The sequence below is a fragment of the Phalacrocorax carbo genome, chromosome 15 (assembly GCF_963921805.1).
Source record: "Phalacrocorax carbo chromosome 15, bPhaCar2.1, whole genome shotgun sequence".
Taxonomy (NCBI): Eukaryota; Metazoa; Chordata; class Aves; order Suliformes; family Phalacrocoracidae; genus Phalacrocorax; species Phalacrocorax carbo.
Window position 1 is genome coordinate 9007825 of NC_087527.1, and position 15710 is coordinate 9023534.

Sequence of the window (15710 nt, forward strand, 5' to 3'; positions counted from 1 at the left end):
GCCCCTCTACACGCACACGCACACGCACACACATGCCGCTGCTTCCCTTCCGCTCTGCACTGGCTCAGCTTTTAACCATTGCTGCTTTCTTTTCTTCTGTAGGAGTCTTAACCAGCTTCCAACTGTCCTTCCCACCTCCCTTTTTAATTCCCAGCCTCTGGCCTGCTTTGTTTTCAGGATGCGTGGGGTAGTTTGGAAGTGGCACATCAGCATTTCCTGGGGGTAGGATGTGATGTGCTGCTGGGGACCTCTGCCATCCCACAGTGAGATGAGGGTCCCCCCTCTCTTCCCGGAGGGAGTCTGGGGGTGACATCTGGAAAGACTTGGCTATGGGGGTCTGCGCTGAGCTGGCAGTGCCCCCCAAAAATCTCAGCCTGGCTTTCATGCACCCCTTCAGAGGGCAGAGTGGGCGATGGGCAGGGTGGGCGATGGGCAGGGTGGGCGACGGGCAGGGTGGTGATGGGCAGCGTAGTGATGGAGGGGGCTCCCCACGGGCTGGCTGTCCCCCGCAGCCCCGCCGAGCCCGCAGCGCCCCGCAGCCGTCGCCGGGCTCCAGCCGCCCTCTCCCGGGCAGCCGCCGCACTGCACGCCGCCTCCCGCCCGTCCCAGCCCGGCTCCGCCGCGCTGCCCTGCCCGCCTGCCCCGGCGGTGCTGGGGGGTGCCCGACCCCCGGGCTGCCCCGCTGAAGACCTGCGTGGGAGGGTGAATCTCGCGTGGGTCCGGAACGGGACAGGAGTGCCCGCACCCCAAATGCACCGTGGAGGGTCACGCCAGCCCCACGCTGAGGATTCTGTGGCAGTCACAACTTGGTCGCCTTGAACCCCAGGGCACAGCTTCTGGGTCCATTTGGGGTCCCTGGGGACCATTCGCGGCTGGTAACGATGGAGAGCTGCTCCCCTTCTCCATGTGCTGGCTGGGGACACACACAGCACTGGGCATCCAGCAGCCCCTTGGTACCCCACAGCACCCCCTGATTTCCAGGAGCGGCCCCCACTGAGCCAGCACTGGTGGTGACTCAGAGCTCCCCGGCTCACCTCTCTGAGCTGTCGAGCACCCGCCACTGCGTAACCACGCCGCAGAGTCACCAGTCATGGGAGCAGCAGGAAGCAGAGACCAAGGGCAGCCCACGTCCCAAACAGTGCCTGGCAGCCTCTCGCTCCCGTTCAGACCCTTATCTTCTCCCTTTTCCCTACTGTCAGTCAAGCTCAGTATGGGAATTAATTTTCCCATCTTTCCCAGCAAGATCTAGCTGGGAAAACTGAGGCATGGGCTCCTCGCTGGCAGGGACAACAGGGAAAATATCATGGGGCTGCCCAGAACGGGAAGTGGTGGAGCCTGTGCAGCAACACGCGACCTTCCCAAGGGAGCCCCAACGGGAAGCAAAAACCCATGGGGGAATTTTGCTGGTGATTTTTGAGGAATTGGGGCGATTCTCCAAAGCAGATTCTGAAGAGCTCCCCAGGAAGCGGTTGCAGCGGAGGAACAACCTCTGCTAGAGAAGCCAATGGGGCTGCAAGAAGCAGCCGGGGTTTTGGAGTCCCAACAAAGGAAGGCAGAGCCAGGAGCACAACTGCCTTTTTTCAGTTACCACAGCTGGTCTAATAAAGATATTACTTCTCCCCACCGTCCTTCACCCTCCTAATCTTGCCGTGTGAAAAGGCACCTCTCAGCAAGGCAGGGAGATAAGTGGTGCAGAGAAGCCCAAGACTTCCTACCAGTGGCCTTGAACAGAGCCGCTCTGCTCAGGAGGGAAGATAAAGCCCAGATGGTTTTAGTGCTGGTTTAAATCCCTTTTTATAGTCTGAAAGAGAAAGCCTGCAGGTGATATGGAAAACCCTCTGTGAACTGAAAACCACTGCCACAAGCAGAAGATTGCAGAGCCCCAAGCAGCCATGTAGGATGATGGGGGCATCTATGGGCAGGGGAGAGGGATGAGGACCAGGACTTCCAGGCAACAGTAGTCATGCCGTGGGTGTCACCGATGGCAGGATTTCTTAGTTGAGGGGCTGCAAAATGAGCACCAATGCCTCATTTGCTAAAATAAACACATTGCCATGCAGCCCATGAGGGAACAAAGAAACTGGACAAAAGGGACAGTGATAAGGAAGCAAATCCTTGACACTGGTATTGGGACATGGTGAGGATAGCAGGACTGCCAAGGTGGCCCTCTGGCTGGTGACACTTTCAGCATGGGAGGCCAACCAAGAGCAGAAGTTGGCCTGGAGGCTTCTCCCAGGCAAAAGTTTTATGGTTGCCCTGGGATGTGGGTAGCAGCAGCGGGAAGTGCAGCCCCAGCCCCGGGCAGTGCTCGGTACTGCTGGACCTGCTCGCCCCTGGCCCAGATGGGGCAAGAGCTGGCCACCCATCAGAGCGTGCACCACCAGCCCGAGTGCCACTCATCATCCACCGTCAGGACGGAGTGAGGGGGATGCGATCTCTGCCCACATGGTTGCACAATGCCCAGCAGCTCCAGCGCCTAGCTAGCGGCTCGTCACCCCCTGCTTTCTAGCTCCTTTTGCCACTTGTCACCTTTCCCCCACCCCCCCGCCCCCGGATGCCCATCCAGACTACTCAGCTCCTTCCTCAGCTCCTTCTTTTTTCATCCACCCCATCCATCAGCCTCTGCCTGTTCTCTGCCAGACACTCCTGGGCACCTACTCTCTGCCCCAAAACCCAACTCAGTGTGGTACGGACACTTTCAGCACGAAGCTCCCAGGTTTCCTGCCCATGAGTACATCCACACCTATACCTGCACGTACACCCATGGGTACACCCACGAATGTACACAGATCCCCCTGCACCCCCAGATCTGTGCTCCCATCTCTCCCCGGCGCTGCCCAGCGCTCAGTCCCGGTGCCCCGAGGTTTGACCCACCGAGGGCTTTGGGCCGAGCCAGGACCTCCGTGCACCCAGGCCGAGCTCCGGAGCACCGGGGCCGAGCTCCGCAGCAGATTCGCAGCCGGGCGAGGGGCCGCCCCCCCACGCCCGCCGGGCCGCCCCCCCACGCCCGCCGGGCCGCCCCCCCACGCCCGCCGGGCCGCCCCCCCACGCCCGCCGGGCCGCCCCCCCCCACGCCCGCCGGGCCGCCCCCCCCCGCCCGCCGGGCCGCCCCCCCACGCCCGCCGGGCCGCCCCCCCCCCCGCCCGCCGGGCCGCCCCCCCACGCCCGCCGGGCCGCCCCCCCCCCGCCCGCCGGGCCGCCCCCCCACGCCCGCCGGGCCGCCCCCCCACGCCCGCCGGGCCGCCCCGAGCGGCGGTGAGGGGCGGTGGCAGAGGAGGAGCCGGGCGGGAGCAGCGCTCCGCCCGCCGTGGCAGGGCCGGGCCGAGCCGAGCCGGGGCGGCGGGGAGCCGAGGACAAAGGTGGCTGTGCGGGATCGGGAGCGGGGCCGGGAGCGGGGCCGGGGCGGGCCGGAGCCGCAGCGGAGCGGAGCGGGGCTCAGCGAGCGGGAGCCGCCCGGAGCGGGGCCGCCCGGTGCCGGGGGAGGGCGGCTCCCCCGCTCCCAAACGTCCCCAAGACTTTGGGGACCCCAAAGAGGTCCCCGAGCTGCCTGGGGGAAAGTGGTCCCCGCTGAGCCCGGCGCTGGGCGCCCCCGGAGCCCCCATCGTATCTCCTTGAACCCTGCGATGCGGCTTAGTAGGAAAATAATAATCCTGGCACACGTCCGCCTTATGCTGCGCAGGCTGGGGTGACGTGCGAAACCCACAGGCGTTTTGGTGCTGGAGCCAGCAGCCGGAGCAGGGACACCAGGGTGACAGCCCCCACGGCCCCCTTACACCATCGACCCCGGATCCAGCGCTCCCACGGCCGCCACGGCCACCCGCACGTCACTGATGCTGGCGGCTGCTGGAGACCAGAACTAGAGGCAGAGTCCAGGTAGGCAGAAAAGCTGGCGTGGTGAGGCCACCGGTGTTTAGGGGACAAGGGGAGACATGGCCTTGGCTGGGTGACACAGTCCATGACCACAGCTCACTAGAGCGGCAGCTGGATCTGCCACACAGGCCATAAACCCTCCCTGCGTGCTGTGGGGAGGAGCGCTGCGATGCAGGGCAAACACACAGTGGTAAGGTCACCTGTGCTGGGTGACGTGGGGCACCGGGACGAGCCTTGTGCAGGGCTGCTTTGTGGGAAAATGTTCAGCTGGGGGGAAACCCTGTCTCCAGGGGGCCCCGGGCAGCCCTGGCCCACCTGGCACGTGCCAGATGCAGCACCTTGGCTGGGAATGGGTTATCCCCGCTGCGATCACGGGGCTGTTTATTCACCGGGCTGTTTATTCACTGGCTCCATTTCCTGGGCCCTCGGTGCAGTTGGAAACTAGAGGCCAATGGCTCATTACCGTGCAATTAAGGCACACCCCTCCTCCCTGTGCAGGCAGGCAGCTGAGCACCCTCTGTCCCTGCAGGGTGCGGAGCCATGAAGCTGAACGAACGGAGCCTGGCCTTTTATGCCACCTGTGACTCCCCCGCCGACAATGCCGGCTTCCTCTACAAGCGTGGTGAGCGGCACACAGCATACCATCGCCGCTGGTTCGTGCTGAAGGGCAACATGCTCTTCTACTTCGAGGAGCGGGAGAGCCGGGAGCCGGTGGGTGTCATCGTGCTGGAGGGTTGCACCGTGGAGCTCTGCGAGTCAGCTGAGGAATTTGCCTTCGCCATCCGCTTTGGCGGCACCAAGTCACGCACCTATGTGCTGGCAGCGGAGAGCCAGGCCGCCATGGAGTCATGGGTGAAGTCGCTCTCACGAGCCAGCTTTGACTACATGCGCCTGGTGGTGCGGGAGCTGGAGAAGCAGCTGGAAGAGATGCGCTGGGGGCCGGCCAGTGGATGCGGAGGCTGCCAGCAGTCACCTGGCTCCTGGAAGCCAAAGGCCTCGGGGCCAGAGCGGTGCCCTGAGCGGCTGCCAGCTCTGCCCACCATCCTGCCAAAGGAGAACGGCTGTGCAGTGTGGAACAATGCACAAGGAGTGGACCAGCCGCCCAACACCTCTGGCTGCGGCGGGCATGACGGTGAGGGGAACCTGCGCCCACCACCAGTGCCACCACGCAGGCGGGCATCAAGCAGCGAGGCAGGGAGTGCCAGGGTGGCCGTGGCGGAGAGCCCATCCACCTTCTGCCAGCTCCATGAGCGGTATGGCCAGGAGGTGGCCCAGCTGCGGCAGAACTGGCTGGAGAGGCGGCGTGGGCCCCGGCTCTGAGAGATGGCTGAGCCCTGGAGACCTGCCAGGACCTGTGACAGGGAGAAAGTGACCATCCTTGGTCCCCTCCTCACCCCAGGATGTGCAGCCCTGTCTGTGGCAGTGATGGACACCTGCTGATGGTGCCACCAAGGGCCCAGAGCCGAGGGACACTAGTGCTGCTCCATGACGATGAAATGCCAGCCCGGCACCAATGGCAGCTGGGCTCAGCATGCTGCTGGCCAGGCATGAAACCCCTGCGCTCTTGGGGCTGCCAGGCTCTCAGGCATCTTGTGCCAGACAGTGGGTGCTCCCCGCAGGGGTGCACCCCTCTGGCCATGCCTGGGGGTGGGTGCAGGGTGATCCACTCAGTGCTACGAACCACTTGCTGGCTGATGCTTCCTGGGACTTGACCACTGCACTGGGTCTGGTGGGACCTCTTGATGTTCTTGCAGTGGGGTCATGCACTAACAATGCTTTTGGAGGAGGATTTTGATGGGATATCACCTGCCTGAGCCTCTGTGTGGGTGTTTCACAGCCAGGGAGCCTGCTACCACCTTCCCCTCCCTGCCCAGCACAAACTATTGGCTGAGGTTGGCTGAGCTCCACCGGATCCCTCTGCTCCAGCAGGATGTGGTTTGAAAATGAAAATATCAGCGAGTGCAGTCCTTCCTTAATGGCAGCAGCACCTCATGCCCCAGCTACCCTGGGAGCTGGTGACACTCGGCTCCGGGTGTTTTGCACAGGGCGATTGCTGTTTTCGGCCCGGCTGGTGAACCCATGGTGGGGGCAGACCTGAGAGGAACACAGCAGCTGCAGGGACTGCCTTGCTGGGCAGATATTTCAGGGCAGGGCACCATCCCTGGGCTGGCTCACTAAGGGGAAGCATCGCTCGCAGCGGTGAATGGGAACGTATGTGTCAGCAGCGGAGGGTATCAAATGATTCATGTGCCAAAACAGAGCAAAGCATGTCTTGTGCCAGTGTTTCTCTTTTATTTCCCTGATGGTTTATATCGACGCTAAAGCTGCTGGCCTGGAGGTGGGGTGACCTGCCTCAGGTGTGGGAGGAGCAGTTGGGGTGCCCTGGGTTTGGCTGGGTGGCTCTGGCTCCCTTTGTCCCTGTGGGACAGGCACAAGATTTTGCTACAGTAAAAGTTGTTTCAGAAATTCCCTCCTGACCCTGGTTCTTGCTTGCACCTTTAAGCCCCTGGGGAGGGAGGCCCAGGTGGGAATTAATCCTCCATTTTAACCCCCTCCTGTCTGTCCCCACTGTGTCTGTGGGGCTGCACAGGGACTGTGTTGCCCAAGTAGGAAACAGCCAACACTAGGGTCTCGCAAGTGCCCTGGAGCCCTACATCTGCCCACAGGGAAGGGAAGGGATGGGATGGGATGGATGGGTGGGATGGGATGAGATGATGCCACCCTGGGGACATCAGGACATACAGTGCCAGGGTGGACCCCTGGCAGGGACAGCACAGTTCTATCCTGCATGACAGCTTGAACACCAGGCACAGGTGACCAACACAGGGGACTGGGCATTGGAAAAGAGCTGGAGGACTGATTGGGAGCACAACCCTCCACAGTTTCACTGGCGGTAATGGCACTGTGTGCCCCACTGTGAGTTGCTGGTGCATTACAGGCTTGATGGGATGTTACAACCATCCCTCCAAACCCTAGGTTACAGGCAGCACTGTGTGATGCCACCCGGGTTTGGGCGCCCCTGGTCAGGTGGCCCTGCACCCTCAGTGGGATGTCCCCAGCCAGCTGCCGAGGCCAGGGGCAAAATATCTGTCCCCTTGCAGGGGCTTATATCGGTGCTACACAGGGACCAGGGACCCTGACCTTGTGGAAGTGGCCAATGCGTCCCTGTGTCCCTGCCTGTGACATCCCACCTGCGTGAACATCTCCAGCTTCTTGCTAACCGAGGGTCTTGCAGTGGTTGGTAGGGGATGTCTCTTGGGGAAACTGAAGCACAAAGCCAGCCAGAGTCACTTGCCCGCTGAGAGCACTGCAGAGCATGGAGCCCTGCTCCTGGCCCAGCACAGCACCCCACTACTTGTTTCGGCATTTGGAGCAGTGCCGCCAAGGGCAGCCAGGGCGCAGCTATACCCGCAGCATCCAGATGATCAACACAGCCCCATCAGTCGGCTGCAGAAGATGATTCTGGTTTCCATGGCAGCCAGCCCAGCTTCTCCAGACGTTCAGATATTCATTAAAAATAAATCCTTCCCAACATGTTAGCCGACAAACAAGCTTAAACAGATATGCAACATATGGATTTATTAATTCATCAAACGCAAACACCCCCGCCTTGTGTTGGAAGCTGCAAACTTGCCCAGCGATGGCCAGCTCTGAAGAAGAGTCATGCTGGGGTGCAGTGGCATTGGGCAATGCCAAGCCGAGCCTCATGCCAGAGAATGCTGAGTTACCCCAGGGGCAGGAGCAAACCTGCACCAGGGATGAGCACAGGACTTTCATGGGACAGGATTGCACCTGGAGCTGGACTAACCCCATTTAACACCCACTTTTTTCCCCAAATCATGAGGAGGTATTTATGGCCAGAGAGCTCTCGCCATGAACCCAAGGCGAGGCTGTGACTTCCAAGGGAGCCAAAATCAACCCAGGTGCCAGGTGAACATGAGAGTTCCCATCCTGGTCGCCTCCAGACAAAACACACCCCAAGGCCAGAGTCGTATCCAACTTCTGTATTTAGTGGCTCTTTACAGAACTTGTTCCTTCCAAAATTGTTAAACAAAGTTCATCGATCTCATAGAAACTTTTGAAGTACAGTACATGAGCCTAACAAAAACGTGACCGGTATGTCCCGCTAGCTTTAATACAACAGGATTGCTGTGTTAAAGACTATCCTAAGTGCTTCCTTGAATCCCGTTCCACTAAAGCTCCTGCTAGCACACGACAGAGAAGAGCAGTCAATGGTCGCGCCTCGACCTTCTGCAGCACGGTGGCAGGGAAAAGAGCGGCCGTGGGCAAGCTGGGGCTCGCTGGGTCAGGGCAGGTGGGCAAGGAGAGCTGTGCCTTCACAGAGCCGCTTTTAGCATTGGTCATCGACTACCACCCAAGTATAAAAATACCTTCTATTCTGATAAAAATGTATACAGTGGAAAATTAGTCGATGCATAGCCTCAGAGCCTGGCAGGGGAGCCCTCTCGACAGTGGTGGACTTGGTGGGTGATGGCTGATGCCGTGCAGGCAGGGGACAGGGCAGAGCAGCCCAGCACAGGCCACCCCATGTTGTTTAAAGGCATGTCATTAGCAGAGGCCAGCTGGTGGTGGTGGTGGGATCGGGGAGGTGGCGGGGAGCATGCCACAGTGGGGATGGTGCCACTGCTGAGCTCCTGTGCCTTTACAGGGGTCAGCCCTGGAAAGTCAAAGCTCGATGGTGCTTTGCCCAATTCAGTCTGAGCTTGTCCAATTCAGGCAGGATCCTGGCATGACACCCCAGGACTTATCCTGGCTTCACCAGCAGCCATCGCCTGGGGACACAGCCATGGCAAGGGGATACTCCTCCTGCCCGGGCACTCTCCCTAAACAAAAGTGCTTCAGCTGCAAGAGCTGGCTGTGCTGCTGGGAGCAACCCCAAGCATTGTTTGGCCCCCTGGGAGCAGGTGGCTGATGATTTTTGGGTGCTTGTCCCCAAGCACTAGTGCCCCAGGAGCTAAGCTCAGAGGCGCCATCTCTTTTTCTTTCCCAAATGGACAATGGCAGAGCACGGGGAACCAGGATCCCATGAGTGTCCATCCCCAGCGAGCCAGAGCTGTCCCCAAGCATCACACCCAGGTACCGCTTCTCATCTTGCTCCCAAATTCGCAAGCACAGGTTGCTTGCTTTGTTTTTGTATTATTTTTTCTCTTCCTTTGGGACCTGGAAGGAGCTGCACTTCGCCAGCTGGAAGGGGCTGCCACCGGTTGCTGGCTGGAGGAAGCGCAAGGGACGGCATTCAGACCATGCTACATCTTGTTCCAGAAGGCTATTGCAGACATTTCTACAACATACACAACCGCACGGGACATTCTGTGTTACAAAGGTTTCAAAAAACATAAACCACCAGAACTAAATACATACTCGATGGCATCAAGGTTTTTGCTTTAGAGTCTTCAGGGACTATGACGCAGTCTCTGGCTGGGGCAGAAGCGATGCAGTGTCTTACAGACAGAGATGGAATCTGCTCGGCGAAAGTTTCTTACATTTGGTCAGTCTCATAGTGCTTCTTGATGGCTTTGCTCAATAAGTCTTTTCTGTGGGGCATTTTTGTCTGATTTTTTTTTAATCTCATCCAGTGGCAAACTACAAGACTTCAGTGTACATTTAATGACACGACTGCTACATCATCTTGATTTTATATCTATCTTTAATATCAAAGCAGCTTAAGCTGTTAATAAATTCCAAAGTATCCTTTTATTAAAATATCTAAAAGAGGTCTATAAATATTTTTTGTTTTTTTTTTTTCTTTTCTTTTCTAAAATTGTTCCCAGTTTTTCACATTTAAAACAAAGCAGGGGGGTGGCTTTGTAGCAGGGGCCCCCCCTTTCCATGGGTGCTCCCCTCCGTCGCACCGGCTGCCTCTTGCCTCTCAGTGCACGCTGCATTTAACAAAATATATATATATGGGTGTGTATATATATTTAGGGCGTCGGGGGGACTCAGAACTCCCACTCGAGGGCCTCCTCGCGGTTGGCGGCCCGCTCCAGGCGGTGGATGATGTTGTTGAGGTTGGCCATCTTCTCGTGGCGCCGCTGGACGCTGGTGCTGAGCCGCGGGCCGGGGGCTGGTGGGAGCGCTGGTGAAACCGGCCCGGCGGAGGATGGCCCCGGTGAGGCTGAGCCGGCGAGGCCAGGCGAGGAGGCTGCTGAGGGCGATGTCGGGGAGACCTCCAAACTGCAACGGGACGACCCCGCAGAGGACTGGGAGCTGTCAGGGTGCGGCAGTGGTGGTGGTGCGGGTCCCCCGGTGGCACTGGCACGGCCCCCCCGCCGCGGGAGGCTGCTGGCACTGGGGGCAGCGGCATGGGGGGCTGCTCCCCGCTCCTCCTGGGGAGGTCCGGTCCCCTCGGCCGCCCCGGCCGGGCTGCGTGAGTCCCGCCGGCGGCCCCAGCTGCCCGCCTCCCCTTGCTCTTCCTTCACCTTCATGGGCACAGCAGCGCAGGGGTGCTCACCCCCCCCAAACACAGGTTTACGCTCCTCGGCGTCCGAATCAGGGCTGTGGGGGGCCCGGCGCCCAGGGATGGCCGCCCCGCCACTCTGGTCTGGGTCCGGGTCTGTGTCATTGTCCTGCGTGCCCTCCACCAGCATCTCCCGGCGCATCCGCGACCTGCCGGGACACAACCAGAGGGTTGGCGACCACCACTCATAGTCCCATGTTGTGGGCACTGCACATCTTGAAAAAGCACCTCCAGCCAGAAAAATACAACAACATTGCTTGAGGTGTAAAACCCCACATTTTTGGCCTTTAAAACTTTTTTTTTTTTTGAAAATCACTGCCAGGGAATGGATTTTGCAACACTTTGAGCTGTTTTCAGCCAAACTGACCCAGTTTTGCAAGTGTTTTCCACTACTTTTTTTTCGTTGTTTAATACATAACAGTTTTCGAAGGTTTATTTTAGGGTGGCTGTGTTTACTGAGAGCAAGAGGGGCTTTTCTGGAACCACCTGAGGGGAAAGGTCACAGGTTCAGTCAATGTTTCACCAAAAAGCCCAATTCTCAAGCTCCCATACTTCCCATACGGTGGTTTAATGTGAGAAACCTCAGCTGGCCCCCATAAATATTGACAATCTCTTTTGTGCTACCTGGGGGGAGTTGGAGGCTCCACAGACTCAACAAAAGCACTTATATGTCTTTTTATACTCGTTTATATAGAGCCGGGGTACAACCCATCACCTGGGCTGCCCACACAGAAAGCAGACGGCTCTTGGTGTGGGTCTGGGAAGGATTCAGGAGCCACGTGTCCACCTGCAATAATGCCCAAGAATGAAGTCCATGCTGGTTGCCAGGGCTGGGCTGCTGTGGGGATGGATCCTGTGCTCCAGGAGCCTCCATAAGGCTTTCAGGCGGAGGTCCTGCTCAGTGGTGAGTGGTGTCCTGCACCAGTGAGCAGGCAGATGTGAGCATGGTAACCTCTTTAGATGCTCAACATGACTCGGTCAAGATCCTCTTGACCAGCCACCAGCCAGGGCACACACAGCTGCAAACCTGCACCTGGGGGCCTACAGTGACCATGCATGGGTCTGCACCTCCCCGTCTAGGCAAGAGGGACTGGGAGGGCTGGAAGACGAGCAGAAATGCCACCTTGGTGACACAGCACCATCAGATGTCTGAAGACTGGGAGCACCTATACCTGTAGTTGTGGAACCAGTTGATGACGGTGTTGGTCTTGAGGTTAAGCTGGAAGGAGAGCAGCTCGATGGTTTGCTGGGAGGGGTAGGGCTCCAGCTGGTAGGCTTTCTTCAGGGCTTCCTTCTCCTCTGGGGCCAGCACCACCCGTGGCTTCTTGATCTGGAGGAGGCTGAGGTCCTGCGGCTGCAGACTGGGGCTGGTGCACTCAGAGCGGGTACTGGGGGACTCGCTGTCTGAGCCGGCGCTCATCAGCCCGTACCGACGTTTCAGGTAGGCTGTGGGAGAGGAGACCCAGCTGCGCACTGCTCGTCCCCCGGCCCGGGGAGCCCCCGCCTTGGCCAGCACCCTGGACCTGGGGGAGCTGCATCGCCCTGGCCCTCACCTTTCTTTTCCAGCTTCTTCATGTCGCGCAGCTTCTCCACGTTGTGGGGGTCGTTGAGCCAGAGCTGCATGCGGACGAAGGGCTCCCTCCCCTTCAGGCTCAGCTTGTGCCACGGCTTGGGCCTGGAGAGGAGATCGGACACCGAGCCCTGCGTCAGGCCCAGGATGCTCTCCCCGAACAGCCGCTGGCCTGGCGGAGGAGAAGCAGAAGTGATTAGAGCGGGGCAGAGCAGCAGGGCAGGCACTACAGTTCCCCACAGAGCGGGTGCACCCTGTTTCCCAGCCAGCATCCTCCCCGGCACTCCAGAATCCCCCGAGCACCCACAGCGAACCAGAGTGGGTCTGCAGCTATGGGAATTGGGGTGATGTATCCATGCAGCCTCACCAGCAGCTCCTGAAAACCCGGGCGGGAAGAGGGTCCGCACCTAAATTGTTGTCCGTCAAGACCTCCTTGACCTTCTTGGTGATGGAGTAGGTGTCCAGCTCGGGGGACATGGCGACGATCTCCTGTATGCCCACAGGTCCCTGATTGTTGGGGTACATCTTCCCACCCAGTGCAGGCGTTGACCGGCTCTCAGGCTGCTGGTTTTCTTTGCTGCTCTCCAAGGCCAGGGTGAGGGGCTCCTGGCAGCCCTTCTCATGCTCAGTGGGGCTGGGGGGTGGTGAGGGGGACGGCTGGGGCTCCGCCAGGCTGGCTGTGCGACACCGGGGGAGAGGGGTCAGCGGGGATGGTGGGAGTGAGGTTATTTTGGGGGTGCCCACGGCTCTGCTCTTTGGACAGGAGGGATGCCAGCTGAGTTTCTCTGGCGGCTATGGCAAAGCAGGAGCCGGTGGAATAGTTAGAAAGAAAACACCACTAATATATAAAAAAAGTTACTTCTTCATGCCAGGCACAAAGCCAAGGGTTTTTGTTGTGGTTTTCCTTTTTTTTTTTAAACTACATGACTTTCAAAACCCATTTCTGACAAAAACCAGCCCTAAATTGTCTAAGCGACTAATTAAGGGGGTTCAAATGAGTTAGATGCATCAGAGGAGAGGGAGATGAAAGGGGCTTGCCAGGATCGGGGTGTGGGTAGGGGTGCTGGGGGTAGCTCTCCCCAGTGCTGGGACAGGGTTATGATGTGTGGGGCAGATGCAGAAGTGCCAGGGGCACTGATGGCACATGGGGCCCACAGGGACGATGGCACTTACCCTGAGAGGGGGCTGGCTGCTGGCTGATGCCTTGGCCCAGCTGGTCGGTCAGCCAGAGCTGCATGCGGATGAAGGGCTCCCGACCTTTCTGTGTCAGCTTGCTCCATGGCTTGGGCCGTGACAGCATGTCACTCACGCTGCCCTGGGACAGGCCCAGCACCTAGGGACCACGCAGGAGTCACACGCTGGGACCAGGACATGCTCCCCCCCATGCCAGGTTGCTGCCTGCCCTCTGTCCCCACATCAAGGGAGGGGGAGCAGGCTGCTGCTTGCTGCCGCCTGCTGCCGCGCTTATGGCCCCACAGCACGTCCCAACCATGCTGGGACCATGGTGGGTCCCCCCAGGATACCCAGTGGGCTGGGAGGACAGTCCCTGCAGGGCTCTGGATAGGGGACAGGGTGTTCCTGGTGGGAAGTGCAACCAACCAGTTGGTGGTGATCACTAGGAGACCATTTGGGGTTGGGTCAGACCCTGAGGACTCAGCATCCTCCAAGGGGAAACCCACCGGGAAAAGCGGGGACCGTGGAAGGAGTTGGTGGAGGCCACCGATGAGCCCCAGGCTCTGGGTTGTGGAGCAGATGGGACACTGGACCCCCCTTCTCCAGGCTGGTACCTTCTCTCCGAAGATCCTCTGGCAGATGCCGTTCTTGGCCAACTTTTCCTTGACCTGCCGGGTCAGCTCCAGTGTGTCCACCTCCCTGTACATGTACATCTCGTACTGCTCTGGCGTCAGTGGTGGAACAGTAGGTTTCAGGGTCCGTGGCACATAGGCAGGATAGTAGGAGAGACGACTGCCAGCTGCTGGCTCCGTGCCGGCTCCCTCCGTCTTCATCTCCGTCAGCCGGTGGGGGTCATCATCTGCAGGTGGCAGCTCATCCTCATTGGCACCACCCTCGCCAGGCTCACCTCGCTGCCAGCCCCGGCCGTTGGCCATGCTGGAGTAGCTTGAGGAGGATGAGGAGAGCGAAGGCGAGACGGAGGTGTAGGGTCGGCTGAGCAGGCTCCGCTCTGATGCCCAGTGCTGGTCGAAGTAGGAGCCAGCATCACCGATCTCCGACTTCACCTTCCGGATGATGCTCTGGACGAAGGCAGCAGGTGAGAGGACAGCCAGGGGTGTCTGTGGGGGGCCGGGGCTGGCCCCGCTCCCCTCCTCCTGCTTGACAAAGGTCGGGACAATGTTCTGGTTGACGGCAGCCAGCGTGGAGCGCTCGGTGGGTGGTGTGTCCCCAGGGCACCCGCTGCCCCCCGACTCCATCTCCAGCAGTGCCTGCTGCTGTGCCTGCATCTCCCGCCGCGCCTGCTCCAGGATGCTCTTGATGGCGTCCTCCGAGCTGCTGCCGCTCGACCCATTGGCCAGCGCCTGTGATGCTGATGGCGTTTTGGGTTCACCTGCTAAGAAAAGGGGTGAGGGGAGCTCCGAGGTGCAGTACGCATTGTTTTACCACACGGACAAAATGCAAAATGCGGGAAAAAAGGGATTATAGCCCTATCTGCTTCGGAGCACTCTCCGTCAGGCACATGCCCTGCATGAGTGCAGATCAGAAGGACCAGCAGCACCCACAAAGCAAAAGCTGTGACATCCCCAGCTCTAAACAAGCTTCTTTTGTGATGATTGCAAAATAAATTCTATTACCAATGATGGCAACAGACAAACATGTTTGTTTTCCCTGTCTGTTTTTCCACCATTTCTGTCTAATTTAATTCTCTGGGATTCTGCTTTCTCAGCAGACTACCTGTTTTAATGTATTTCATTTCTTGTAATTGACTGTGAGCGCAGCTGCTTTAATGATTCCTTGTGCCAGATGGATCGTGCATCCTCATTTAATCATCTGTTTCAGGGTGGGGGGGAGGAAAGGGTAGATCCAAAGTTTCTGAAAATCCAGGTACAAATATCGCTGCACGGAGAGTCTTCCATCCCTAACAGTATTTATCAGCATTTCTTACCACCATGTCCCAAATCTGTATGGATGTCAGCAGGAGACATGCCAAATAAAGCCCATTTTGGCCCTGCCAGGGCTGGTCTATCCCGGGTGCCAGCTCCTGGCCAGCTGCAGGGTTAGCCCAGGGCCAACCTGCCCAGGACTGTGCCACGAGTGCTGGGCTTGGCAGGGGCTGGCTAACATTTCCTAGGGGAGGAAGAGACCCCTGTGCCAGACGCTGTCAGTTTTGTGGGTGTTTCAGTGTGCCATGGGACCTGCAGCCACGCAGCCATGTGCCATGGGTGCAGCCATGCAGCACCCAGCCGCTGGCAGCCCTCTGGGTGTTGCTCCCATGGGGGCAGAGGGGGAGCTGTAGGTTGCCCCCAGGCCACCCACACACTGGCACCTACCCCCCTTCTGTGACTCGATCTCCTTCTTCGCCTGCTCCAGGATGCTTTTGATGGCATCGTCAGAGCCGGTCTCTGGCGTTCTGATCCGCGGCGTAATACTACCTGATCAAAGAGGCAGGATAACAGCTTTGTCACCGGCGCTGGTTTTACAAGCTCCGCTTGTATGTCAGGAAGTGTTTACTGCTCCTCATGTTCAGTTATTTTTAGGGATGCTGGTTTTAAGACAAGTGTCACTCCCAATTAGTCACTAGCCGAAGCACAGGGAGCCCCAGTAGCCCCAGCTGCCAGG

At 59.0% G+C, this 15710-nt stretch overlaps 2 protein-coding genes across 12 annotated transcripts in view; one reads left to right on the forward strand and one right to left on the reverse strand.

Moving 5' to 3' along the window:
• Positions 1–3259: 3259 nt before the first annotated feature.
• PHETA1 (PH domain containing endocytic trafficking adaptor 1) lies at positions 3260–6340 on the forward strand. Of its 3 annotated transcripts, XM_064466069.1 has the most exons (3): positions 3260–3359; positions 3680–3873; positions 4400–6340. In XM_064466069.1, exon 3 carries the CDS (start codon positions 4411–4413, stop codon positions 5188–5190), a length of 780 nt encoding a protein of 259 aa, XP_064322139.1. In that variant the 5' UTR covers positions 3260–3359; positions 3680–3873; positions 4400–4410; the 3' UTR covers positions 5191–6340. The 3 variants fall into 3 exon arrangements, with proteins under 3 accessions (XP_064322139.1, XP_064322140.1, XP_064322138.1); XM_064466070.1 differs by having other exon boundaries at positions 3301–3873; positions 4369–6340; XM_064466068.1 differs by having other exon boundaries at positions 3303–3873.
• A 1519-nt stretch (positions 6341–7859) lies between these two features.
• The window catches only part of CUX2 (cut like homeobox 2), a 68543-nt gene continuing 60692 nt past the window's right edge, over positions 7860–15710 (reverse strand). For 6 of the 9 annotated variants that reach the window (XM_064466059.1, XM_064466066.1, XM_064466064.1 and 3 more), the window contains 7 exons: positions 15422–15523; positions 13706–14481; positions 13092–13251; positions 12326–12595; positions 11902–12090; positions 11521–11794; positions 7860–10497 (listed from right to left, as the gene is read on the reverse strand). In XM_064466059.1, the coding sequence (XP_064322129.1) occupies positions 9831–10497; positions 11521–11794; positions 11902–12090; positions 12326–12595; positions 13092–13251; positions 13706–14481; positions 15422–15523 (2438 nt within the window). In that variant the 3' untranslated portion in view covers positions 7860–9830. Of the gene's footprint in view, positions 10498–11520; positions 11795–11901; positions 12091–12325; positions 12596–13091; positions 13252–13705; positions 14485–15421; positions 15524–15710 lie in introns of all 9 variants that reach the window. The other 3 variants (XM_064466061.1, XM_064466060.1, XM_064466067.1) reach the window with 1 other exon arrangement.

Bases quoted from the DNA above. Each gene is read 5' to 3' on its own strand.
- PHETA1 (XM_064466069.1), top strand. From the start codon at position 4,411: ATGAAGCTGAACGAACGGAGCCTGGCCTTTTATGCCACCTGTGACTCC.